Below are 26,585 nucleotides of genomic sequence, written 5' to 3' on the forward strand. Positions count from 1 at the left end.
TGGAAGTTCACTTGTGTACCGAGGAGGAAGCAATTTGCATTACAGCCATGAATGAGGATTCAAAATGGCGGCTCGGCTCGGTTTTCCCTTTCGGGCGTTCTCGTTTTCTGTTCGAATTTGGTAAAGAAAAAATAAATATTATTTACCAGCTTAAGGTCGGTCCGTATGGTGAAATACCCTGACCTCGGCCTCGAGTACTGACCTCAGCCCAGAGGGCCTTGCTCAGTACAACCCTGATTCCAAAAAAGTTGGGACAAAGTACAAATTGTAAATAAAAACAGAATGCAATGATGTGGAAGTTTCAAAATAGAGCCCTGCACTCCCGCGGGAGTCTCGCGGGACCCGCCGCAAAGCAGTGCGGCGCGGGACAAATTTTGAAAGCTCATTGCGGGCGGGACCGGAAGTGCACATATGCGCGCGCGGGCGGGAGTGGGAGTGCACATATGCGGCGCGGGTGGGAGCGGTGATGAGCTGCAGTCCCGCTAACTAAAAACGTGCTTGAAATAAAATTTATAAATTATTAATTTATGTCTATCATATATAATTTGTGCTGGGCATTTTATTTAGCATTCATAAAAACATTTTAAGATGCCTAAATTTGCAGAGAAAGTCAGATTGAGTGAGTGAGAAATGGCATTTTAAACTTGCCATTGATCACTCTAATGACTCGCAGTTCACACCCAGCTAGCAAGAGAACCATGAGCAAATTGATTTACTTGTTACGTTAGTCTACAACTTTAATCAGAGAGACAGGTTGCACAGTGACGGTAGGCTTGACTCAATGCTATCCCAGAAATCCTTCCTGTAATATGCAAATTTGGCCGCCTCTGATTGGACAGCCAAATTTGCATATTACAGGAAGGATTTCTGGGATAGCATTGAGTCGAGCCTACCGTCACTGTGTAACCTGTCTCTCTGATTAAAGTTGTAGACTAACGCAAGCAGGAAATCAATTCACTTCTTTTACTAGCTCTGCTTTGCAATTAAAAAAAAAAACACACCATTGGTACAAAGCAAGCCTATTCACTTTTTTATGCTGATCAGAGAATTACAATGGTTTTTCATATGATAAAAATTGTGTGATTTGCGATTAAATATTTTAATTGTTTGACAGCACTAGTTATTATTAGAGATACTACATGCTGAATTCAGAAACAAGGTAAACAATAACAAACGTGAGCTGTAGATATTTATGCTCAAATCCACTCAAAGTAGGGGGCGGGGCGCCATCACGCTGTGTCAAGACAAGAACTTTCCTGAGAAATAACGCGAACGTCTGCATCATGCGGGATTTGCGGGCGGGGGCGGGACTGAAAATCATAATTTTTTTTGTGAGCGGGAGCGGGACTGAAAATCATAATTCTTTGCGGGCAGGAGTGGGACTGCACAATGCGGGCGGGAGCGGGACTGAAAAATCCGACCCGCGCAGACCTCTATTTCAAAATTCCATATTTTATTCAGAATAGAACAGAGATGACATATCAAATGTTTAAACTGAGAAAATGTATCATTTAAAGAGAAAAATTAGGTGATTTTAAATTTCATGACAACGACACATCTCAAAAAAGTTGGGACAAGGCCATGTTTCCCACTGTGAGACATCCCCTTTTCTCTTTACAACAGTCTGTAAACGTCTGGGGACTGAGGAGACAAGTTGCTCAAGTTTAGGGATAGGAATGTTAACCCATTCTTGTCTAATGTAGGATTCTAGTTGCTCAACTGTCTTAGGTCTTTTTTTGTCGTATCTTCCGTTTTATGATGCGCCAAATGTTTTCTATGGGTGAAAGATCTGGACTGCAGGCTGGCCAGTTCAGTACCCGGACCCTTCTTCTACGCAGCCATGATGCTGTAATTGATGCAGTATGTGGTTTGGCATTGTCATGTTGGAAAATGCAAGGTCTTCCCTGAAAGAGACGTCGTCTGGATGGGAGCATATGTTGCTCTAGAACCTGGATATATCTTTCAGCATTGATGGTGTCTTTCCAGATGTGTAAGCTGCCCATGCCACACGCACTAATGCAACCCCATACCATCAGAGATGCAGGCTTCTGAACTGAGCGCTGATAACAACTTGGGTCGTCCTTCTCCTCTTTAGTCCGAATGACACGGCGTCCCTGATTTCCATAAAGAACTTCAAATTTTGATTCGTCTGACCACAGAACAGTTTTCCACTTTGCCACAGTCCATTTTAAATGAGCCTTGGCTCAGAGAAGACGTCTGCGCTTCTGGATCATGTTTAGATATGGCTTCTTCTTTGATCTATAGAGTTTTAGCTGGCAACGGCAGATGGCACGGTGAATTGTGTTCACAGATAATGTTCTCTGGAAATATTCCTGAACCCATTTTGTGATTTCCAATACAGAAGCATGCCTGTATGTGATGCAGTGCCGTCTAAGTGCCCGAAGATCACGGGCACCCAGTATGGGTTTCCGGCCTTGACCCTTACGCACAGAGATTCTTCCAGATTCTCTGAATCTTTTGATGATATTATGCACTGTAGATGATATGTTCAAACTCTTTGCAATTTTACACTGTTGAACTCCTTTCTGATATTGCTCCACTATTTGTCGGTGCAGAATTAGGGGGATTGGTGATCCTCTTCCCATCTTTACTTCTGAGAGCCGCTGCCACTCCAAGATGCTCTTTTTATACCCAGTCATGTTAATGACCTATTGCCAATTGACCTAATGAGTTGCAATTTGGTCCTCCAGCTGTTCCTTTTTTGTACCTTTAACTTTTCCAGCCTCTTATTGCCCCTGTCCCAACTTTTTTGAGATGTGTTGCTGTCATGAAATTTCAAATGAGCCAATATTTGGCATGAAATTTCAAAATGTCTCACTTTTGACATTTGATATGTTGTCTATGTTTTATTGTGAATACAATATCAGTTTTTGAGATTTGTAAATTATTGCATTCCGTTTTTATTTACAATTTGTAATTTGTCCCAACTTTTTTGGAATCGGGGTTGTACTTTCAAGACACGTGGCCTCACATTAAAATACGTGACACTACTGTTCTGTCCCATTCTGTTCCGTACCGGATTATGCGTACAATTGTACACATAGAGTTCCATAGCATTTTTCCTTGTGTCTGAAGGGGATATCATCAGAGTACTTTGGCTGTATCATGACAATGTTCTGAGCTCAGAGTAGAGTATCTACCCCCCCCCCCCCCCCTTTTTTTTTTTTTTTTTTTTTTATATATGTACATATACAGGAGAGTTTCAGTGACCTTAGGCAAACTAGAGTCTAGTGACTCCTCACTCAGATTTATTGCTCAGATACGAGTGCCTTACAGGATGTTACAGTATTTTAATGCACAGCGACATGCAGGCTTCACAGTTAATTCTTTCACCTTGAGTTGGCCCTGCATACTGTGTGAGAAGGTGAAGCACATGTGCGCACACGCCTGGAATAGCAACACCTCTCTCCTTTGTTTGTATCGTTTGTCTCTTCTTTGGCATTGCTTTTTCCTCCTCCAGTCTATCACACACAGCTGGCCTAATTGGGTGTGTATGGGAGTGCAGCTAATTCCATATTCTCTTCTTTGGAGCCTTTGCACACTTTAATTGAATTTCCTTGGCAGGAGCCCTGCTTATCTCCGCTCTAGTGTTTGGTGTAGGTGTGGAAAACACTTCATTTCTATGCTGACCGCTGCAGTACAATATTCTTAAGTCAACATGGATTAATCTGGATCAGGAAAGTGAAGCTTCTTCCAGAAAAAGCCTCCGATAGAACTCACTTTATTCAGAGACGGAGATTTTCCGAATGGAGATTGACATCTGATGTCATAGACTCCCCCCACGGCCAGATGATGCACTCTGTGCCTCTGCTCCTTGTCTCGTGTTTTTAATGATCCCACTAACAGAAGACTTGCCCGGTTTACGTAAGCATTGTGAATGGTCAAGAGAAGATATGTAATGAAAAGCAGCCTTTTCATCCCCCGCTGGCCGAAAGGCCCGAAGGGAGATTATGTCGTGGTGATGTCCGTCCGTCTGTCCGTCCCAGGAAGGGAGCTCGCCTTCTGAAATCAACGCCTCTCACAATTTTTGGAGGAATTTCACGAAACTTGGCAGGGTTCTTTGTTATTTGTCGGTAATACGCATATTGCAATTTCGTTCAATTCAGTCGCATTTTACCAGAGTTATGGCCTAGTTGCCAGCGGGGGATATTGTGCTCTCGGAGCACTCTTGCTGTAGATAGAGAAGTATTTATCTTTTGTCCATGACTCTAGCACTACGTTCAGACTGCAACCTGAAACGACCCATATCCGATTTGTTGTGAAATCCGATTTTTTTGTTAGGCCGTTCACATTACCAATTATATGAGACTTGTATGCGATCTCCAATATGAACGGAAAACGACCCAAAAGTGTCCCGCATGCACAAATTGACACGTAATAAGCACATCTACGTAATACGTAAACCAAAAAAAAAAGCGCACTCTTCATGTTTTTAATGATTTTTTGTTTGTTTGTTTAATTATCTGGTTAGTGTTAAAGTGTGAGGTCTCGTGTGTGTTTTTGTTTCTGAACTGAAATGAAAACGTGTAGCCTGGTAATGAGGGTTGACTCCTAAATGTCTCTCTAATTTCTATATAAGTGCACTACATGTTACTAGGAAGTAATGGATTTTTAAACTCTATATAGTGCACTCGAGCTTCAGTAGGCAGTCATTTGGGATACGGCCGCTGTATTACCAAACTTAATTCAGGCTTAATAATTTGCACACATTTATTTCGTCATATTAATAAACTTTTTCTACATTTTTATAAATATTTATTTAGATTGTTTATAGCCAGCTGAATTCTGCAACTTCTCTCAGCGCTGGCTCAAGGTGCAGAAACACCAGTGCAGTTTGCTATGGAGATGAAGCGAGACCTGGCGATGTGGTTTTTGTGGCGGCGGCGTAACTCACACAATAATCTGATTAATGTGGGCAGCAGACTAATGAGACCGAAGGTGTCAAATTACTGGAAATTTCCAGAACAATCTTATAATTTTGTAATACAGGATGGTTTAACATCCAGGTCCCTACCAAATCCACCATTAGCTTGATCAATTCTATAAAAGTCTATTTAAATTCTGGAAACTGTACAAATGTTGTTTTCCACCAAAGAGGCGGGATTAGCCAACGCAGAATAGTGACGTTTGTCTCTTGTTGATGACGTGTAGGTCGCATGAATGCGACCTGTCCGGTCAGACTGCAGTCGCATGTGAAAATATCGGATATGCATCGGATTTAGGACCACATATCCAAGCGGCCTGGGTCGCATGTGAAAAAAATCGGATCCGTGTCGTTCAGATTGTCAATAACAAATCGGATACAGGTCGCATATGGGCAAAAAAATCGGATATGGGTCGTTTCAGGGTGCAGTCTGAACGTAGTCTAGGCTGCACTTTTGTGCAAAGTAGAAGCTATTTATTTATTTATTTTTAAATAAAAGTAGTCAAAGCACAATTCTGAACAGTCTGTGTTTCCATTGAGTGATGTGTGATTTTTCTCCTTTTGTGATAGTTATTCAGATCTCTGAGACCTGATATATGACCTGCGATATCGATTGCATCCACAGCGATAGCCGTGGTAGCGTTTATTCAATAGCGAATAACAGTTTCCATTTCATTTTTGCAAAATAGTGCTTTGCCGAATCCTCTAAACAACCACCTCATGCAAGCATAATATTTTTTGCAATATCTGAGGGTGTTTGTGTTTGTTTTTTCCCCAAAATTCACGTGTTTTCATTACCTGGGTTTTTATTTATTTTAAGTTTGCAGTTTCAAATTGCGCATTAAGCAGGTTGATGGAAACCCGACTGCTATCACACTGAAGCACTCTTTAGCATTTTCTCTTCCTCTCTCTGCTGCTGTGGGCCCCCCCCCCTGTGTTCCTTTGCCCAGTTTGTTCTCCTTCCTTTTTTCTTGAGCAGAGTTATTTCAGTCTGCCTCTTGGGCTCACTCTCGCGCTCACCCTTCTTCATACAGTTCTTGGCCTTTGACTTTTCATTTAAATTGTATCAGAAATAAAGATGTGCTCACTATGGAAAGCAGGAGACTTGAATGAATAAATTGAAGCGCAGTCCACCTCTGTCCCACTCTTTCCCCTCTCATGATCTTTATCACTGTCCATTGGTTTATTGTGGATTGTTGATGAAATAATTATACGGTTTTTAAAGCCGTAGCTTGTAGATTAGTTTCAGTATTAGAATTTAGTTAAATTGAAATAATGTAATCTATTGAATGACTTGGGGTTGTTTTCAGACTTGAATTCAAATTTCTCCGTATTCACAGTAGCACTCGTCACGTTTCTGGACAGACTGTTAGATTATTAAAACTAATAGTAGTATGTAGTTCACATTAAGGCATTAATTTGCCTGATTTTTTTTTCTTGAGTAATCCGAGATGGGTTTTATAAAATAACACATTTAAACTCGAGCGCCTACTTTTAATCTTCAAAAAAAGGAGATTAGAAAATGCAGACTAAAGAAACGTGATTGCTATTAGATGACATGGAGTATATTGCCAATCTTTTGCTTCATGAATTGTCCTAACTGTAATTATCATATTAATTGAAATCAGATTTGGTTTCTTTTAAGCCTTCAAGATAAACAGTGTCTCCAGTTAAAAATGCATCCAGTTCCTGGGAAAAAGTCACGTATTTTAACGGGATGGAATGATTGTTTGTGTTATGTATTTAATCTTGCCCATGAATGGCATTCACAGACAAATTTCAAGATCAAATATTATTGCGACAGCAATCAGCGGGACTGTCAGTGGACTTAATACTGCTCCACTCTGGAGCTGCTATCGCACAAGAAAAAATGAATTAAACTGAGGTTCAGAATTACACGTGTTTTCGGGAAACTCTGAAAATATAATGGCACAGAAGACCCTCATATATATACACACACACCGCATGTTACTGAAATTCCGTGTTAGGTGGGGTTTACATTAGACCGTATCAGCGGATCATCAGATTAACGTTTTTAAAACGATTCACGTGCACACAGCAGCGCCAATACACGATTCGCGTGTACACAGCAGTGCCAATACACGGATACGCTCGGCTCCGCAGGCATCCTGCGCTCCAAATCACTCCACCCTGAACAGCGAGTGCCCTCTGGAGGGTGCGCACTCCGGCCCTGCGCAGTTCAGAGCGCGCGAGTGAAGTGCACGAGCAGTGATTCGGGACTGAGCCACTGTGTGTGTGATTCCAGTGCATATCGGGCATGCGCGTCACTTACCACTTGCAAGTGGAAGGATGGCAAGCCTAAAGACAATCATAACTAAACAATGGGCAGTATTTGCATCAGTATTTGCAGTATTTTCATACTTTTATACTCTTTAATGAAAGGTGATACAAGGCGGAAGTCCGTGCCGTTTTTCAACAGTCGGGTCACATGACCAACGCCAGCGAATCAGGAAGGTGGATGTCACAGTGGCGTTGTCCATTGACGACGCCAGCTAGAGCTCAGCACAGCGTATCCGCGTATTCTCAATGTTTACACAGCACCGGACCAGACACGATCTGGATTGAATACGTGGACCCTGGCGGATTCCCGTTTCCCGGCGTTTCCAAGCGTTTTAATGTAAACGGACAGTGCATCCGCGAAGAAAACGAGACAGATACGGTCTAATGTAAACTTGGCCTTAAAGTAGTTTGTAGATAATTGCAGTCGTCATGAAGAGTGCTGCTTGTTGGATGACTCACTATCTGTCAGTTTATAGACTTGAGGCTAAGCAGCCTGGACCTCCTCATTTCTTTTGTCCTCCCTCCAGTACAGAGAGTAGTACTTTTCTGTCAGCCATTCTCAGGAATGTTAGGGTGCTTTAGATTTCCTTAAAAATCTAGATTTTTAGATTTTGCAAAACTCCTTTTCTTTCCTTCTTTCCACTGTTTCTCAGTCACCTGTTTGCATGAGAACTGCTTGGCTTGAGTGTTTGTTCTCGGACCTCTCTGTCTCTCTCTGTCTGGTGTCTTTTATTTAATGTGTGTGTGATTCCATGAAATTGAGTCTTACATGAGCTGATGGGCTGTAAGCCATGTACGATGAGATTGAGTGGAATAACGGTTTTATTCTATCCACATTCACTGGATTTGGAGAAAGGGAGCATTTTTATTTTTTGCAAATTCAATAAATAAAAACTTTTTCATACAAAATGTCCAGCAAAATCATTTCCGCGAAGAATGTAAAGAAACTGGCGACGTGACGGTAGCAATTTGTGAAAAATTTGGTGGTGATCCTTGAAAAATTAGATGCGTTCTTACCATCAAGTACTTTTTGATTCTATATTTTTTTGCTTTATTATTTTTAGGGGTTTTGTTTTCAAATATGGTTTTTATTTCGTTCTCTGTTGGTTCAGCAACACACTCCGCCATTTTGATTTTCTATACTCATGGTATATGAGCTTGTGTGTGTGTGTGTGTGTGTGTGTGTGTGAGATAAATAAATGTGTGTGAGATATATATATATATATATATATATATATATATATATATATATATATATATGAGTGATTCCACGCTTATGGGTACTGAAATGGGGACATGAACTTATTTTTAAAAATTCACCTAAAACCATTTCTTTTTTTACCATCAGGTCACAAAACATGTAATCTTTAATGTATGATATGTTAAAAGATAACTTTAATTTTCTGAGATGTAATAAAAACATATTTATATGCCAAAGTCAAGCCTATGAGTTCCAAAATGATGTCTGTTACATTACTTCTGTTACGATTGTCCATCTCGCGTCTGTTACAAATGAATTACAATCTAGCTATATACCATGTTAATCTTATTGAAAGAATGTGTATGTTTATTCTACTACACATGTTTATTAATTATATTTGCTAAAACATCGCCTTCCTATGTTTCAAAAAGTAATTCTACATTGTTAAAATTGAGAATATATATGTCCACAACACTTCTTTTACGTTCTGACTTTGGCATATAAATATGTTTTTATTACATCTCAGAAAATTAAAGTTATCTTTTAACATATCATTCATTAAAGATTACATGTTTTGTGACCTGATGGTAAAAAAAAGAAATGGTTTTAGGTGAATTTTTAAAAATAAGTTCATGTCCCCATTTCAGTACCCATAAGCGTGGAATCACTCATATATATATATATATATATATATATATATATATATATATATATATATATATATATATATATATATATATATACACACACACACTTCCTCTTTACTTTTTCCTGTCCATCTGTTTGTCTGTTTCTCTTCATGTCTGTCTTTTTTACTTTCTTTTAAAATGTTTTTCCTCTTTCTGATTTGATTCTTTCCCTTACTTTGTGTATGTACTTTCTTGATTTTTCTTTTTCATTTTACTTTGCTTCCTTTTCTTTCTCCTCAGTCCTCTGAGCTGTGATGGCCCCTGATCCATCTTTATCACATTTTCAAGTGTGTCGTGATCAAAGATTCATCAATGTGCAAATCCAGTAATGCCACAGGAGCTTTTGCCTTCAACATTTTGTTTGCTCCAAATATTCATGGTTGTCTGACCAGTGTGCCTGTCTGTTTTGTGGTCTCTCTGTCATCAGAGACATGCATTTTTTTTTTCTGCCCTTATACTCCATGTATTTACTCTTTTTAATTGAGTATCTTTTCTATAAAATCTTTCTTTTACCCATCTTCTCTTTTATTGTTTCTCTTACTGAGACCAGTAGCAGCATTAAAAGTCTTGACTTTTGGTGCTGCTAATGAGTATAGAGAGCAAAGATACAGAACAGAGGCCAGACCTGCAGGATCTTGCACACTAACAAGTGTAAGATGCCAATTAAAGCTTGCTAGCCACAGCAAGGATGCTGTCCAAAGACAAAGTGAGCCTTCAAACTCTAATTTTAATCAGCTTGGATACATGGAGGTGAGGACGAGGGGCTTTGAGCCAGAGAGCAATGGTTAGGTGATGGCGTGTTAACTGAAAGTCTCACCAGGCATGTTTATGCTCTCTTCAATAAAGTTGCATGAGGTATCAAAAGTTACCATGATAGCACTACAGTAAAGTTCAGCGCTGCATTTCAATCGGCTTTTGCACGGTTAACACCGAGACAAACAGCCATTCACACGCGCGCGCACACCTGTAGGCAGTTTACACTAGCCACTTGACCTAATCCACGTCTTTAGACTGGGAGGAAACAGGCGCACTTGGAGGAAACCCACACAGGCATGAAGAGAGCATGCAAACTCTACACTGAAAGGCCTTCATGGTGATCATTTAAGCGAAAACAAACCAAGATGGTAGCACTGCATACGTTGGTCTCCAGAGGACACCACAAGAGTGACCTTGTGGCTAAACCCGGGTTTAAGAAGTCCATGCTGTTGGTACCTGGGTGTCACCCTGTGTCTTGCTCAGATTCTGCAGGGTTAAATTCGCCCCTCGCAGTGGCATCAGTCTTGAAGTGGGTCAATACCTTATGACATTGTGGCACAAGTTATCAAGGTGATTTTCTTTTAGATTCTCTGAGATTTTTGTTCCCTTGAAGATGAAGAAAATAGACAGTAAAGAACCCACTAATGTAAATGGTGTAATAAATCCTTCAACTCCAAGCGAACCATGAAGTGCAAGTTGGTGATAAAGCTGGCTGACGAGCATCTCGACCTAGATTCAGCAGATCACATGGCTTTCATTGAGCGTCTGATTCAAGCGTATGATTAACTGCTTTTCCTGTGTAGTGACACTGACCACGTGATTTAGTCACGGGTGGTTTTTTTTTTTTTTTTTTTTAATTTATGTTCTTGAAGAGCTTAGTATTCAGAAAAATGAGAATTGTGATTTCAAAGCTAGCCGTCTGAATATTAGGGTATCCAGTGTGTGAGAGAGAGAGAGAGAGAGAGAGAGAGTGTGTGTGTGTGTGTGTGTGTGTGTGTGTGTGTGTGTGTGTGTGTGTGAGAGTGAGAATTTTGGCTTAATCATTTTTGACTGAAGTAATGTTTTCGTTTCAAGAATCATATTACTATCAAAAGTCAAAATTGTGGCATTGTGACAACCGGATTGTGCTCTCTCACACTTCCTTAGTCTCTGACTCTAATTAAGGATGGCATAAGGCTGCAGATGGTGTGTGTGTATGTGGGGGAGAGCACACGCTTGATCTCTGTCTGCATTGCAGGTGAATTGTACCCAGAGTTTTCTTCCTTAACAAGCTCTCAGAGCTGTAGAGTTCTTCATCAGGGACAAGTATGAGAAGAAGAAGTACTACGACAAAAACGCAGCCACTGACTCTTTTGTAAGTACAACCTGTTCATCTTCACATCGCAGTTTGCAAGCTGCAGAAATGTCCTTCAGTGCATTGTTTTGAATGTTTGATGTATCATTTGAATGCCTTATTAATGTCCAGGATTCCCACAGGTCCTTGTGAAAATGCCTGGTGTGTCCAATTGTACAAGTTGAATATCAAATGATGGTCTGTGTCTAATCTGGATTTCAGTGAGGTGTTTGCTCAAGGCAAAACAGAAGTAGTTAAAATGTGTGTTGCTCAGTCTGTAGATCACAGAGGCCTCCAACATCATATAGCTCTTTGGAGAGCTTGACAGACAGGTCTCTCTCTCTCACACACACACACACACACACACACACACACCAAGCCTTCAGTTTCTAGGGCGCGCCAGAAAAACGAGCTTAGCAAATGTTGTTAAACTGTCAGGCACTCTAATTGGATGCTTAAAAAAACCCAAATTCTACATATACAGTATATCCCTCAGTGTTCACACTGAGCAGAAGATCTGTGCAGTGTGGCAAAAGAAAAAAGTGGTTTTCTTGCAGCTTTTAGCTTGATTTGGAGGCATGTTTTTCCTAATAAAACCCCTAATAAGTGGAGTATTTTCTACTAGAGTACAAAATAAACATATAATGACCTTAAAGTGCTGATGACACGTTTTTGACATCTTTGGCGATGTTTTATAACATAAAAAGTAATTCCCGATGATCCATATATTAATTCACGAAGGCGCCTATTTTACAAGTTATGATAAACGCGGCTATTTAGGCAAATTTGACGGGGCTGCAGCACCCAGGAGATGAAAGAGGAGGAGGAGCTATATGACGTCAGCGAAAGAACCTTCCTCCTAACTTACCAGTTTGTTGTTGATGCGACAGGTGTTCAGTTTGTCATTATTAGTATTATTATTTATTTTATATATATATATATATATATATATATATATATATATATCTCCCCTCTCTCTGGGATTGCTTGTATAGTAGCATTCCAGCAAATCCGTATTTTCTGTCCTCGTCCATCGATGTCTTGTTCCAGTAGCCAATTTCTCATCAGTTTGCCCTGGTTCCCTAGCAACTGACGCAGACCTTGTTGACCCGGGCGACGTCTGAGCCGGTATGACTCTATCAGTTATGTCTTCACTCATTCCTGAGGTAGGCTGATATATCATGAGAGGTCTTGCCTAAGGACCCTTACTGGATGATGTTTTGCCCCGACCGGGATTCGAAAACCAACTGGAAACCTGGAGCCCCCGACGAATACCGAAGCTGAGTTGCCAAGTACCTTCAGAAGATCTACTAGTAGATGTGAATGCTGCTCTGAAGACAATCTCCACAAGAACCATCACTGAGACCAACAAGCTGATACACAGTACAGCAACAGTAATCCTGGAGATGCTTGGACACAAGGTGGATCGGGACATGACATAAACAGTATCCACCATGGAAGAGACGATTAGAGGCCAAGATAAAGGCAGCACGGAGAGAAGTTAGCCAGCTAGCTGAACTACAGAAAGGGAACATGGTGAATAAAGGGGCACCCAGGAAGTACAACTCACTCTCCATACCAGAGGCACTCGAAACTGCCAAACAGCGACTAACAGCTCTGGCCACCCGGTTGAAGAGATACACCAAGGAGGGAGAGGCCAGGAGAATAAACAAGCTGTTCTCCACTGAACCAGCCAAGGTGTACTCTCAGTGGCAGGGGAACAACAACCGGTCAGACCCACCAAGAGCTGAGGTGGAAAAATACTGGAAAGACATATGGGAAAGAAAGGCATCACACAACACCGATGCCCAATGGTTAGTGGACCTAAGAGCTGACCACAGCAACCTCCCAGAACAAGAACCAGTAACCATCTCAATGGCAGACGTCCAAGAAAGAGTGTCAAAGATGAAGAGCTGGACAGCACCAGGCCCCGATATGATCCATACGTACTGGCTGAAGAAGCTAACTGCACTCCATGAACGCCTAGCAGCACAGATGAACCAGCTGCTGAGGGATGAGACCCACCCAGAATGGCTAACCCAAGGCAGGACAGTCCTAATCATGAAGGACCCCCAGAAGGGACCCATCCCATCCAACTACCGGCCAATTACCTGTCTCTGCACAACATGGAAGGCCCTGTCAGGCATCATTGCGGCAAAAATGAGTAAGCATGTGGCTCAATACATGAGCGAAGCACAGAAAGGGATTGCCAGTAACACCAGAGGAGCCAAGCACCAGCTACTGGTTGATAGAACAGTCGCCCGAGACTGTAAGAAGAGACAGACCAACCTGTGCACTGCCTGGATTGACTACAAGAAAGCCTATGACTCAATGCTACACACATGGATACTGGAATGTCTGGAACTGTATAAGATCAACAGGAACCTAAGGACCTTCATCCAGAACTCAATGGAAATGTGGAAGACAACCCTAGAGGCCAACTCAAAACCCATTGCCCAAGTCAACATCAAGTGCGGCATATACCAAGGAGATGCGCTATCACCACTGCTGTTCTGCATAGGCCTGAACCCCCTCAGTCGAATCATCACGAAGAGCAGCTACGGGTACCGATTCCGTAGTGGGGCAGCAATCAGCCACCTGCTCTACATGGATGACATCAAGCTGTATGCCAGGAACGAGCGAGAAATAGACTCGCTGATCCACACCACCCGGATCTACAGCGATAACATAGGGATGTCATTCGGATTGGACAAGTGTGGCCGGATGGTCTCAGAGAGGCAAGATGATCCGGACTGAGGGGATTGACCTACCAGAGGGCAACATAGGTGATATCCAAGACAGCTACAAGTACCTTGGCATCCCACAGGCTAATGGAAACCATGAAGAGGCCACAAGGAAGTCAACCACAGCCAAATACCTCCAGAGTGTAAGGCAGGTCCTGAAAAGTCAGCTGAATGGTAAGAACAAGGTCCGAGCCATCAACATGTACGCACCACCAGTCATCAGATACCCCCCTGGTATCATAAACTGGCCAAAGGAGGAGATAGAAGCCACAGATATCAAGACTAGAAAGCTCCTCACCACGCATGAAGGGTTCCACCCCAAGTCCAGCACCCAGAGACTATACACTAAGTGGAAAGAGGGAGGCCGAGGGCTAGTGAGCGTCAAGACCACGGTCCAGGATGAAACATCGAAAATCCGAGAATACATCAGAAAGATGGCCCCAAAGGATGAACTGCTAAGTGAATGTCTCAGGCAGCAGAACCCTGATGAGAGCGCAGAGGAGGAGGAGGAACAGACAACCTGGAGGGACAAACCCCTACATGGCATGTACCACCGTCAGATAGAGGAAGTGGCTGATATCAAGAAATCCTACCAGTGGCTGGATAATGCAGGACTGACAGACAGCACAGAGGCACTAATCATGGCAGCACAAGAACAGGCCATAAGCACAAGAGCCATAGAGGCCAGGATCTACCAGAGTAGATCAGACCCAAGATGCAGACTGTGCAAAGAAGCCCCTGAAACAGTCCAGCACATAGTAGCAGGGTGTAAGATGCTAGCTGGATCAGCGTACATGGAGAGGCACAACCAAGTGGCTGGGATAGTATACAGGAACATCTGCAACCAGTATGGAATAGAAGTACCCAAGTCCCAATGGGCCATACCACAGAAGGTGGCTGAGAACAACAGGGACAAACTTCTGTGGGACTTCAGCTTCCAGACTGACAAACAGATCCTGGCTAACCAACCGGACATAGTGGTGGTGGACAAAGAGCAGAAGAGGGTGGTGGTGATAGATGTGGCGATCCCAGGTGACGCCAACATCAGGAAGAAGGAACATGAGAAACTTGAGAAGTATCAAGGGTTGAAAGAGCAGCTGGAATGGATGTGGAAGGTCAAGGGTTGCGTGGTCCCCGTGGTAGTGGGGGTACTTGGGGCAGTAACCCCCAAACTGGGAGAGTGGCTCCAGCAAATCCCAGGAACAACATCTGAAGCCTCAGTCCAGAAGAGCGCAGTCCTAGGAACATCGAAGATACTGCGCAGAACCCTCAAACTCCCAGGGCTCTGGTAGAGGACCCAAGCTTGAGGATGACATGCATACCACCTATCTGTTGCCAGATACTGCTGAAGTTTTCCAGCCCAAAATATGTTCAAAACCCACCAAAATGCACTTGAAACCGCCCATTCTGGGCGGGATTCCTCCCAATCTGGCAACACTGCCAGTATTCCGGAGGGGGTCTACTAGTAGCTATGCCGGATCCAAAGACAGTCCTCCTGTCAGAACGTGTTGTGAAACGACATAAGATAAAGGTACGTAGAGCTATAGATTCTACATGATAATCATAAATGTAATCATAAAGTCGGCGTGATATCAGTCATGTATTTGCTTGTGAAAGCTTGCGGCTTTCATGTAACTGCCGCCTAGCAACGTGAGGCAAAGGGTAAAGAGGGTAGGCTATCATAGATTCTATTCGGAAGAGATCAACACAATTCTAGACTCCCAGAAGAGGAAGACCTAGCACTAGAGAGTTCACTGGCGTTTTCATGCGCCATTTCCATTGAGTAGAACCAGAGTAGAACAGCCAGTGAACCGCAGCGTGTTCTTCCGCTGACATCACAACATGGCCGCGAGCCACGGACCCAGTTTTCTTGCGCTGTGCAATTAAAAGTTGGATATTTGCGTAACAGCTTCTTTTCACGTAATTATAACAGAAATCTAACATGTTTGCCATGTTGTATAGTTTATTTAAGAAATTGCATAGAGTCATGTTCGTGTCATCAGCCCTTTAATGCCTTCAGACATGTGTACAATTGTACACATGAAGTTCCATAGCATTTTTCCTTGTGTCCGAAGGTGTTAAAGGGGCAATAGCTAATTTAAAAAAAAATTCTTACTTGTACAAATGACAGAGACAAAAAGTAGAACGTGATTTTAAAAAAAATAAATTATTGAAATAACTGCATCAGCACGTGTATTATATGACTGAGAAAACCCGAGGAAGGAAGTTTTTGTCACACGTACCGGTACACTCAAGCACACAGTGAAATTTAACCCATCTGAAACAGTGAACACACAAGTGAGCAATGAGCGCGCGCACACATACCCAGGGCAGTGGGCAGCTATGCTACAGCGCCCAGGGAGCAGTTGGGGTTAGGTGCCTTTGCTCAACCTCTGCTCATGGCTGCCCCATGTTAACCTAACCTGCATGTCTTTTGGACTGTGGGGGAAACCGGAGCACCCGGAGGAAACCCACGGGGAGAACATGCAAACTCCGTACAAAAAGGCCGTTGTTGGCCGCTGGGCTCGAACCCAGAACCTTCTTGCTGTGAGGTGAAGGTGCTAACCACTATGCTACCATTTGTAAAACTGGATTATGGGCCGGAATGCTCGTCTGTGTTTCCATGAGCCTCGTCTGTTTTATAAATCCTCCTCCTCAACACCTCTTCATTCCTCAATTACCCCTTAGACACTTTTACAGTGTGTGTGTGTGTGTGTGGGGGGGGGGGGGGGGGGGGAATTACACCAAACTTCCAAAAAACTTAATGACAAACATGCGAAAACTAGAATAAAGTTTGGCAATGTTTTTCTAAGATAAAGATATTACTGCCCAAAGTAGCTGAAGTTTGACCCAAAATTAACGATGTTTCCAGGTAAAGTCATGCTTTGGATGAACTGCCTTCGTAGAAATACCGTATGTAATGCTGGCCAACCCCCTTACAGCTAAGAATGCTAACTAGGTAACGCTGGTAATGACAGTCAGCTGAAAAGCTCATGCAAGCTCATTAGGAAGAAAGACAGGACAGTGAAGATACTCTTGACCGTTCTCCGAGCAGCCAGTTGGTACGAGTTCTCATGTCGACACCAGAAGACACGGGGGTTTGATGCCTGCCCTGGCAAAAACTCTGCTGTACTAAAAGCACTTGGGTCTTGAGCTTCACTGACTAAACCGATGGAGACCTCATCTTAACCTCATCTGTTTGGTTAATTTTGAGTGGTGTTCCTTTAATGTAATTAGCTTAATCGAGAAATGAGTATGCGATGAGTTTATCATAATGCAGTATATCCATTCCAAACTTGGGGAATTTTAACTGTCCACCTCATTCCTAATTGGAGATTCACTTCCCATGATTCATTGTGCATCAGTTTTGGTTGCTGGTTTTTGTTTTGTGTTTGGAGCGCCAAACTATCTGTGGTTAGCCTAGCATATACAGTAGTACAGAAAACATTTAAAAAAAAAAACAAAACTCACCAACCATTTTATTAGGAACACGCATACAGCTGCTGTTTTATGCAGTTCTCTAATCCAGCATTTCTCAACTTTTTTCAGTCGCGGCACCCTTCAGAAGTATGCAAATTCTCAAGGCACCCCCATATAAAATATACGCAGTCACGCTGGCCCCGGCAGTGACGTTGTGACATGTGAAAGGGGGCTGTGAGACACATTTTGATGATGCATGAGGCGGTGATGATCTGTATTAGTGTAACTATCGTTTTTTGGAATTTTAATTCATTTTATTTATTTCAATGCTTAGAATATATATTTTTTGACGGCACCCCTAATGAAGCCAGACGGCACCCCGGTTGAGAGAGGCTGCTCTAATCAGCCAATCCCTTGACAGCAGCACAATGAATAAAATCATTCAGATACAACTCGAGCTTCAGTTAATGTTCATTTCAAAGAGAACGGGGGAAAAACTGTGATCTCAAAGTGTGACTTTCACTGTGGCATGGGTGTTGGTGCCAGATGAACTGGTTTGAGTATTTCAGAAACTACTGATCTCCTGGGGTTTTCACACACAACAGACTCTGGAGTTTAGACAGAATGGTGCGAAAAACAAAAACGTTGAGTGAGTGACAGTTCTGTGCATGGAAATGTCTTGTTGATCAGAGAGATCAGAGGAAAATGGCCAGATTGGTTCGAGCTGCCCGGAAGGATATAGTAACTCATAGCAACTCTTTACAACCGTGGTGAGCAGAAAAGCATCTCAGCATGCAACAGCAGAAGACCACATTGGGTTCCGCTCCTGCCAGCCAAGAACAGGAATCTTAGAATCAAGAACAAGTTCCTATTAAAGTTGCTGCTGAGTGGATACAGTGATGCATTGATTTCACGGAATGTTTTAATATAAATAGTTTACTGTAAGTAGTTTGAATTTAACTACCCAGTATGTGAGATTCATCACCGATGAAGGTGTTTTTGTTTTTAAACCAGAAGTTAGCCATGTTTTTTTTTTTTTTTAAAGATTTTTTTTGGGCTTTTTGCACCTTTATTGGATAGGACAGTGTAGAGACAGGAAATGAGCGGGAGAGAGAGAGACGGGAAGGGATCGGGAAATGACCTCGGGCCGGAATCGAACCCGGGTCGCCCGCATTCATGGTATGGCGCCTTAACCACCTGAGCCACGACGCCCCCGGAAGTTAGCCATGTTGACGTCGTAAACTATTACGGGTTGTTTTACAATCAGGGTACGCAAGCTAAAAATCACATTTAGCACTTATTATCTTCAATATCAAAAGGCTTGACTAAATAAACTTGGTTGTTTATTGTAGCCCTGTGATAGCTCCATTTACCATGCAAAAAAAAAAATTGGTGATAACGTTATTTTTGGTGAATGTATGGCAATATGTCATATTTAGCAAAATTACTTGTGTCATTTAGAAAAAGTGCTTTTTTGACCACAGGTAGCTCCAAAAGGGATGCACTTAAATCATTCTTTATACCAGGGGTCATCAAACTACGGCCCACGGGCCGACTCCGGCCCCTCACCACTTGAACCGGCCCTATGAGGCAATCCCCAAAAGTGGTCATGACCTATTTTTTAATTGCTTTTTGGCAAATAACATGTCTGCATCTTGTATTTTGTTGATTAATTAAAATTGATATTTAGTTATAAAATGAACTATTCATATTTTCCGAATTTTCGTCATATGCTCGTGATCAAGCAGTGCCAGGCAGCGCACGCGCAGAGAACTGTCAGTGTTCAGAACAGCAAAATGGCTAGCGGTCAGCGAAAAGCTGACAGAGAGTGCAGAGTTTTTAAAGAACAGTGGACCACCGATTATTTTTTCGTTCAGTGTAAGGACTGTGCAGTTTGTCTTGTATGTAAAGAAAGTGTGTCGGTTTTCAAAGAATATAATCTGCGTCGTCACTACGAAACCCGCCACAAAGAGTATGCTAGTTTGCGAGGGCAAACAAGAGAAGACGGGATTCGGAGGATGAAATGTGGACTGGCTGCACAACAGAATGTATTCCTTCGCCAAACCCAGATCAACCAGGCTGCTGTCCGAGCTAGCTATAAGGTAGCTCACCTACTAGCTACCCATGGAAAGCTGTTTACTGATGGGGACTTTGTTAAAGTATGCATGCTTGCTGTGGCCGAGGAGGTGTGTCCCAACAAGAAGGATGCGCTCAACGCGGTGAGTCTCTCCGCACCTACTATGACCAGGCGAACCGAAGATTTGGGGGACAACGTGTCTGACCAGCTGAATGAGAGAGCGTCAGAATTCGAGTTTTTTGCTTTGGCCATGGATAAGAGCAATGACGTGCAGGACACAGCACAACTGCTGTGATCTATTGCTCATATTATTATAATTTCACTTTTTTTTTAATCTATTTATTTTATAGGCCTATTTATTTGACCTTTATTAAGTGCTGCACACAATTAATATTATTAATAATATCAACAGGCCTACCTACAATTTATAATTTTCCACTCACCTTTGCCAGTGTCAATCACCTCAACTACAGTAGGCAGATGTTTCTTACCTTGACAGCTTTGATGTTATTTTTATTAGAAAATAAATAAATGGAATATCTGTGGAAATTCAAATTAAAACACAGTGTGAAGACTCAATTACTACTTTTGCAAACCACTAGTAAAGATAAACAAATATGTGCCAGGAATCAAGTGGGGATATAGTAGTGGGGATATAGTAGTGGGGATATAGTAGTGGGGATATAGTAGTGGGGATATAGTAGTGGGGATATAGTAGTGTGGGTATAGTAGTGGGGATATAGTAGTGTGGGTATAGTAGTGTGGGTATAGTAGTGGGGATATAGTAGTGTGGGTATAGTAGTGGGGATGGCTGTGCCAGGCTAGTAATCTCTACTACACAATGAGGCCTGCTGGTGGTCATATTTGTCTGGGTCATACAATTCTATGTTATATAGCTGACCCGACCCCGGCCCCCACCACAGTCAGGAACGACAATGTGGCCCCCAGAGAAAAAAGTTTGGTGACCCCTGCTTTATACCATAAAACAAATATTTGGTTCCATATCATTGGAACCATAGTTAAGTTTTAATGTTGAATGCCAGTAAGTTTTCAGACTATTTTGATCAAATTAGTATGTAATTGTGTCAAAAAAAAGTCCTCTCCGAGACAGCTAATTTTTCAATATAAAATAACATATCTAAAATGATTATTTTCATCCTAAAATGTGGTCAAGATATTGGGACATAAATATTAGAGACAACTAACACAAAGCTTACAGCCTTGTATTTAAAAGCACTATGGAAGTAGTGGATTCTGAATTGTCAAAAACAAAAAAAGTCCTCTCCGAGAATCACTTCATTTGTTTCTCCCAGCCCTGCTTAAAGCTACACTTTATCTTCATCTTATAACAGATTACACAAAACTACCATACACACATGTCAAAAAATTACCTGAAATCTGTTCTTTAACTTGTCCTTCACTTAAAAACTGGTACAAGAACCAGTTTGAATCAATTTGAATTTTGGACCCCTGTGACACAAACTTTGTACCCTGATTGATTGTAAAACAGCCCTTACACTTTTTTTTTTTTTTTTCTTTCAGAAGGTGTGGATGGTGATAAGCTTGAAATTTATAAATGCACAGATGCTTACAATTACTTGCACAGTCACACAAAATGGCTGCTTTTTTTTTTCTTTTTATAAACATGGAGACTAAACTTTTTTTAAAATTTATTTATTTTGAAAGTGGAGGTAGAGCGCAGTCAAAACATTATCCAGCCCAGGCATATTGCCACAGAAGAGGCAGGCATGAGTTGTGAAAGCTGCAGGTTGGCTCATGTTAAATGGACAGTTTCTTTCCTCATATAGCATTTCTGTGAAGATACTCAGTCGTCCAGGTACATAGTAATCTGTGGTTGGTTGAAGAGAGCAACTGGACTTGCTTGAAAAGTCTTGAAGACGTTTCGCCTCTCGTCCGAAAGGCATCCTCAGTTCTGTCTGTCTAATAGGGAGTATCAAGTATGAGAGGACTTCCAGAAAACTGTCAGACATCTTAGCCAGAGAGGATCGTTCATTTTTGTCAACCTGGAACGACCATCACTGAACAGAGGTGGGCGTCTATGACATCTATCAGCCACCTACAATGCAGCCATCAGCATTCTGATTCGGATTCTATGATGATCCATGAGAGGATAAATACTGGATACTCCCTATTAGACCGACAGAACTGAGGATGCCTTTCAGACGAGAGGCGAAACGTCTTCAAGACTTTTCAAGCAAGTCCAGTTGCTCTCTTCTACCAACCACAGATTACTCATATAGCATTGCTGGCTAACTATCTATGGATGGATGGCTAAATACAACATCGTTTACATTTTACGAGAAGCATCTCGATGAGGAAATACTTGCATGTTGGCTGTTTGCACCCAGATGATTCTGAACAAAATCTACAGTATGTTATTTGATAATAGAAGTATAATAAAGCATGCCTTGTGTTCTATCCTTCATAAAATGTTAACAATGTCATAGCTAGCTAGCCAGCTTGGTGATCTGAGAAAGAGTCAGTCACTGTAATGTTGGCTTACCTGCCGCTCCCACATGAACGAATGTTCGTCTTTTCTTTGGCGGCGGTCATCCATGGGCCACTTATGAACAAAATGATGTGACTACACGTGCATACACCTTTTTGTGTGGGTGTTCTAGCTAGCTGTGCTGTAACTATGCCATCCTCCCACTCGCTGGCATATAGTGGAGAGAGTACAGTGCTGGACAAGAGCACTCTGTCCTAATTTGTTTTGTTTCAAATACTCCGTTAAAGCCTAGGTTACAACCGGCTGTACCGTACGTGCTCCTACGGTCTACGTGCAAGAAACGCACAGGGGGCGTGCGTGTGACGTGCTGATTTTCGAGCCGTAGACCGGCCGCAGAGGTTCTTTGTCATGTCAAACAAACTCTACGGGCGCTTACGTTTTTTCAGGTTGCAAGAAAAACTTACGGCCAACATGCGTCTTTCTCCACGAACAAAAAAAACGCAGCGATTTGGGAAACGCCAAAAAATCGTACATCCGGTTGTGACCTAGGCTTAACAGATCTTTTAATTTTCATGAATTGTTGGTACACAGCACAGATTGAACCTGAATTCATTGTTTTGGACTGATCGCAAGTGAAAAACCAGGTTGGGCGTCATGGTGGTGCACGTCGGTTGCTCACAAATAGGGTGGACTGGGCACACTGGATAAGCATGTTAAAGCATCTGGTGTAATAAAATGGAAAATAGTCTTCAATTCAGCTAACCTTTTTATCTACAGAATACTAAGCAGCTTTGTTAGAATCCTGACCAAACAGGTGAAAAGGTGCCCTTTGTGCATGGGTTGTGAAGTCTCTGGAGCTCACTTAACTCCTCTTGGGAACAGGAACCCGTGCAAAGGTGAGGTCTGAGGCTGCGTTCAGGAGTTCCTGCAGCCTTGGCCTGCACCAGGAAAAAACAAATGGAGCGAGAGGAAAAAATTTTGTTCCTCAGTAGGATTAAAGTGCTGCCTTTAGTCAGTGTGACTCCAAGTCTGCCTCATGCACCTGTGCTGCAGTGTCTTTTGATATGCAAATTAATTATTTAAAGTAACTTTATCTGCTAAAAGGTGCATTACACTGTGGTTGATATGGAAGAGAGAGCGAGAGAACTAGTAAGGATGAGAAGTAGAACGTAAGTGATGGCGCCGCATCTGTTCGCAGTGGAGGATAATTGACACTAAACATCTGTGAGCTTTGTCATTTGAAACGTCGTTGAAGTGTTCAACACATGCAAGTGACAATTTTATTGTCGTTTTGTTTTTTTAAACATCTCTTATGCCTGTTTATTCCTGGAGATTGATTGTTTTAATTTGTTTTTGTTTACAACATAAAGACTAAGATGAAATTCTTAATCTGCATTCATAGTTGTATGGAATCAATTTTGTGCCAAAATATTCATACAATACTTTTGAAATATCAAACAAAAACGACAAATCAAAATACAAAAAAAAGTCAATTTTTTTAGACTGGCAAAAAAATTATTTGTGTAATCGTGCAAAATATCAGTCTATTACTGTTCAGAAACCTTTTTTGTTCCGCGTCTTTCTCAGTTTTGTTTGCCGTAATTTATTTTGGTTGCGATTCCAGCTTTCTCGTTTGCGCTCCCTGACTTTCTGCTTGCAGTTTTGGCACAAACTTCACGTGTGGGTGGGCTGTCCAGGAACGCATTCCCATTGGCTAACTTGTGTTTGACTGACAGCTACGCTCAGCCATTCCCTACTCGGATTCTGGCGGACTGTTTGACGAGTGACCGATCCATTGACGGTAAATGAGGATCGAGTGGACTTCAGTGGCGACTATGATATTGAATTTACACTTTGTTGAATTAATTCAGTATTATAGTCGCCACTGAAGTCCACTCGATCCTCGTTTACCGTCAATGGATCGGTCACTCGTCAAACAGTCCGCCAGAATCCGAGTAGGGAATGGCTGAGCGTAGCTGTCAGTCAAACGCAAGTTAGCCAGTGGGAATGCGTTCCTGGACAGCCCGCCCACACGTGAAGTTTGTGCCAAAACTGCAAGCAGAAAGTCAGGGAGCGCAAACGAGAAAGCTGGAATCGCAACCAAAATAAATTACATCAAATAAAACTGAGAAAGACGCGGAACAAAAATAAAAGGTTTCTGAAGAGTAATAGACCGATATTTTGCACAATTACACGAATAATTTGTTTGCCAGTCTAAAAAAAAAATTGACTTTTTTTGTGTGTGTATTTTGATTTGTCGTTTTTGTTTGATGTTGTTTAACTCAATAAACTTCCATAGCTATGCAGATGACACTCAGCTTTACTTAGCTATGTCACCTAATGACTATGCCCCTCTTGAGTCTCTTCATAGATGCATTGACTAAATTAACAAATGGATGTCTCACAATTTTCTTCAGCTGAACGCAGATAAAACTGAAGTAATTATATTTGGCAAAAAGGAGGAAAGGCTTAGGATTGCCACTGTTCTTGAAACTAAGGGACTTAAAGCAAAGGATACTGTCAAAAACTTTGGTGTCCTTATTGACTGAACTTCAACAGTCATATGAAAGTGGTAAAAAAGTCTGCATTCTATCACCTAAAAACATTTCTAAACTCAGGGGTCTCATGTCAAAGCATGATCTAGAAAAACTTATTCATGCTTTCATCTCCAGTAGGGTTGATTACTGCAATAGCCTTTTCACAGGTCTTCCAAAAAAGACCATCAAAGAGCTTGAACTAATCCAAAATGCAGCAGCAAGGGTTCTTACAAGAACAAAAAGGGTAGTCCATATCACTCCAATCCTAAGGTCTCTGCACTGGCTCCCAGTGAGCTATAGAATTGACTTTAAAGCACTACTTCTTCTATTTAAAACATTAAATGGGATGGGACCCAGCTACCTACTGGATATGTTTCAATTATATGCACCAACTAGGTCTCTAATGGCCCTTTTCCACTACCCTTTTTCAGCTCGCTTCAGCTCACTTCAGCCCGACACGGCTCGCGTTTCGACTACCAAAAACCAGCACGACTCAGCTCGCTTCAGCCCTGCTTAGCCCCTAAAACTCGCACCGTTTTGGAGTGGGGCTGAAGCGAGCCAAACCGTGCCGAGTGAGGCTGGGGGCGTGAGCAGACACTCCCCTGTGCACTGATTGGTGAGGAGGAGTGTCCTCACATGCCCACACACGCCCCGCGAGCACGCTGGGATCTGTAAACACTGTAAACCCGGAAGGAGAAGAATTACGAGAATTTCTGAAGCCTTATGCGCCTCGCCTCATCTATACGCTCTTGCCAGTATCTGTTGGCGTTGTCGGTGACAACAAGCCACAGCACCAAGACCAGCAACACTAACGACTCCATGTCCTCCATGTTTATTGTTTACTATCCGGGTCGTGAGACTACCGCTTAAAAGATCACTGATGTCACTGTTTGCGCTGCTTAACGACATCACCTGACGTCCACCCACTTTCGCTAACTCCACCCAATGTGTCCACCCACTTCCAGCCAGCACGGTTCAGCGCGGTTGTAGTCGAAATGCAACTCCAACAGCCCCGCTCAGCCCGACTCAGCACGGCACGGCTCAGCCCGACTCAGCCGCGTTTGTAGTGGAAAAGCGGCATAAGATCACAGGAGAAAAACTTGCTAGTAATACCAGCTGTCAAAACGAAGTGTGGTGAAGCAGCCTTTAGTTGCTATGCTGCTAAGCTTTGGAACCAACTTCCAGATGAGATCAAAAATGCTCCTACTGTTGTTAGTTTTAAATCCAGGCTCAAGACAAAGCTGTTTTCAGATGCTTTCACTTGATTAATTTTTACCTAAAGTGTAATTAATTTCCTTTAACATAATTTCTTTTAATTTTGATTTTAATGATTTTACTTTAATTCTTTCTTTTTAATTTTGGATTTGAATGATTTCACTTTTACTTTAATTCTTTGTTACTGTTCTTATGCTTTTATTTTTTGTGAAGCACATTGAATTGCCTGTGTGTATGAAATGCGCTATACAAATAAACTTGCCTTGCCTTGATATTTCAAAAGTATTGTATGAACATTTTGGCACAAAATTGATTCCATATAGTTGCTGCATTCATTTATTAGTGATTATTATTACAAAGCAAAATCAGCCATGCTCTGAGTGGGCGGGATGGCATGTTCTTGTGTCGTCACCCCAATCAGAGCGACACTAGCTCATCGTGGGCGTCGGTGAGCTCATGTATGCGGAAGAAAGCAGTTGGCGTTTTTCTCAATGTTGCGCTGCCCTGTGAGGCAGCAGTTTGAAAAGCTGTAGCTAGCTGGCTTCACTTGTTTTGCAGGAAGCACGTGTTTAACCTTCCTCTCTCCGGTTGGTGGTAGCTGTATGATGGGGGAAATTGGCAGGTGGCCAAAAACGGGGAGAAACTGTTATTGCTTTATTTGTGCTTTATGAATTATTATGGTGATTAACAATTACATGAATGGCATTTAGCAGACGCTCTTATCCAAAGCGACGTACAACATGTACCCAGAGCAGCCTGGGGAGCAGTGGGGAGTTCGGTGCCTTGCTCAAGGGCACTTCAGCTATTCCTGCTGCTCCTGGGAATCAAACCAGCAGCCTTTTGGTCTCAAAGCTGCTTCTCTACCCATTAGAAGTGTAAATTATTTGAACAAGTTTG

General features: G+C 42.2%; 1 protein-coding gene across 6 annotated transcripts in view; it reads left to right on the plus strand.

Moving 5' to 3' along the window:
- Positions 1-26,585, plus strand: part of smap1 (small ArfGAP 1) — a 275,166-nt gene that overhangs the window by 110,849 nt on the left and 137,732 nt on the right. For all 6 annotated transcript variants that reach the window (XM_060926022.1, XM_060926023.1, XM_060926024.1 and 3 more), the window contains exon 4: positions 11,171-11,246. In XM_060926022.1, the coding sequence (XP_060782005.1) occupies positions 11,171-11,246 (76 nt within the window). The remainder of the gene's footprint in view (positions 1-11,170; positions 11,247-26,585) is intronic.

The sequence above is a fragment of the Neoarius graeffei genome, chromosome 7, assembly GCF_027579695.1.
Source record: "Neoarius graeffei isolate fNeoGra1 chromosome 7, fNeoGra1.pri, whole genome shotgun sequence".
Classification (NCBI taxonomy): Eukaryota; Metazoa; Chordata; class Actinopteri; order Siluriformes; family Ariidae; genus Neoarius; species Neoarius graeffei.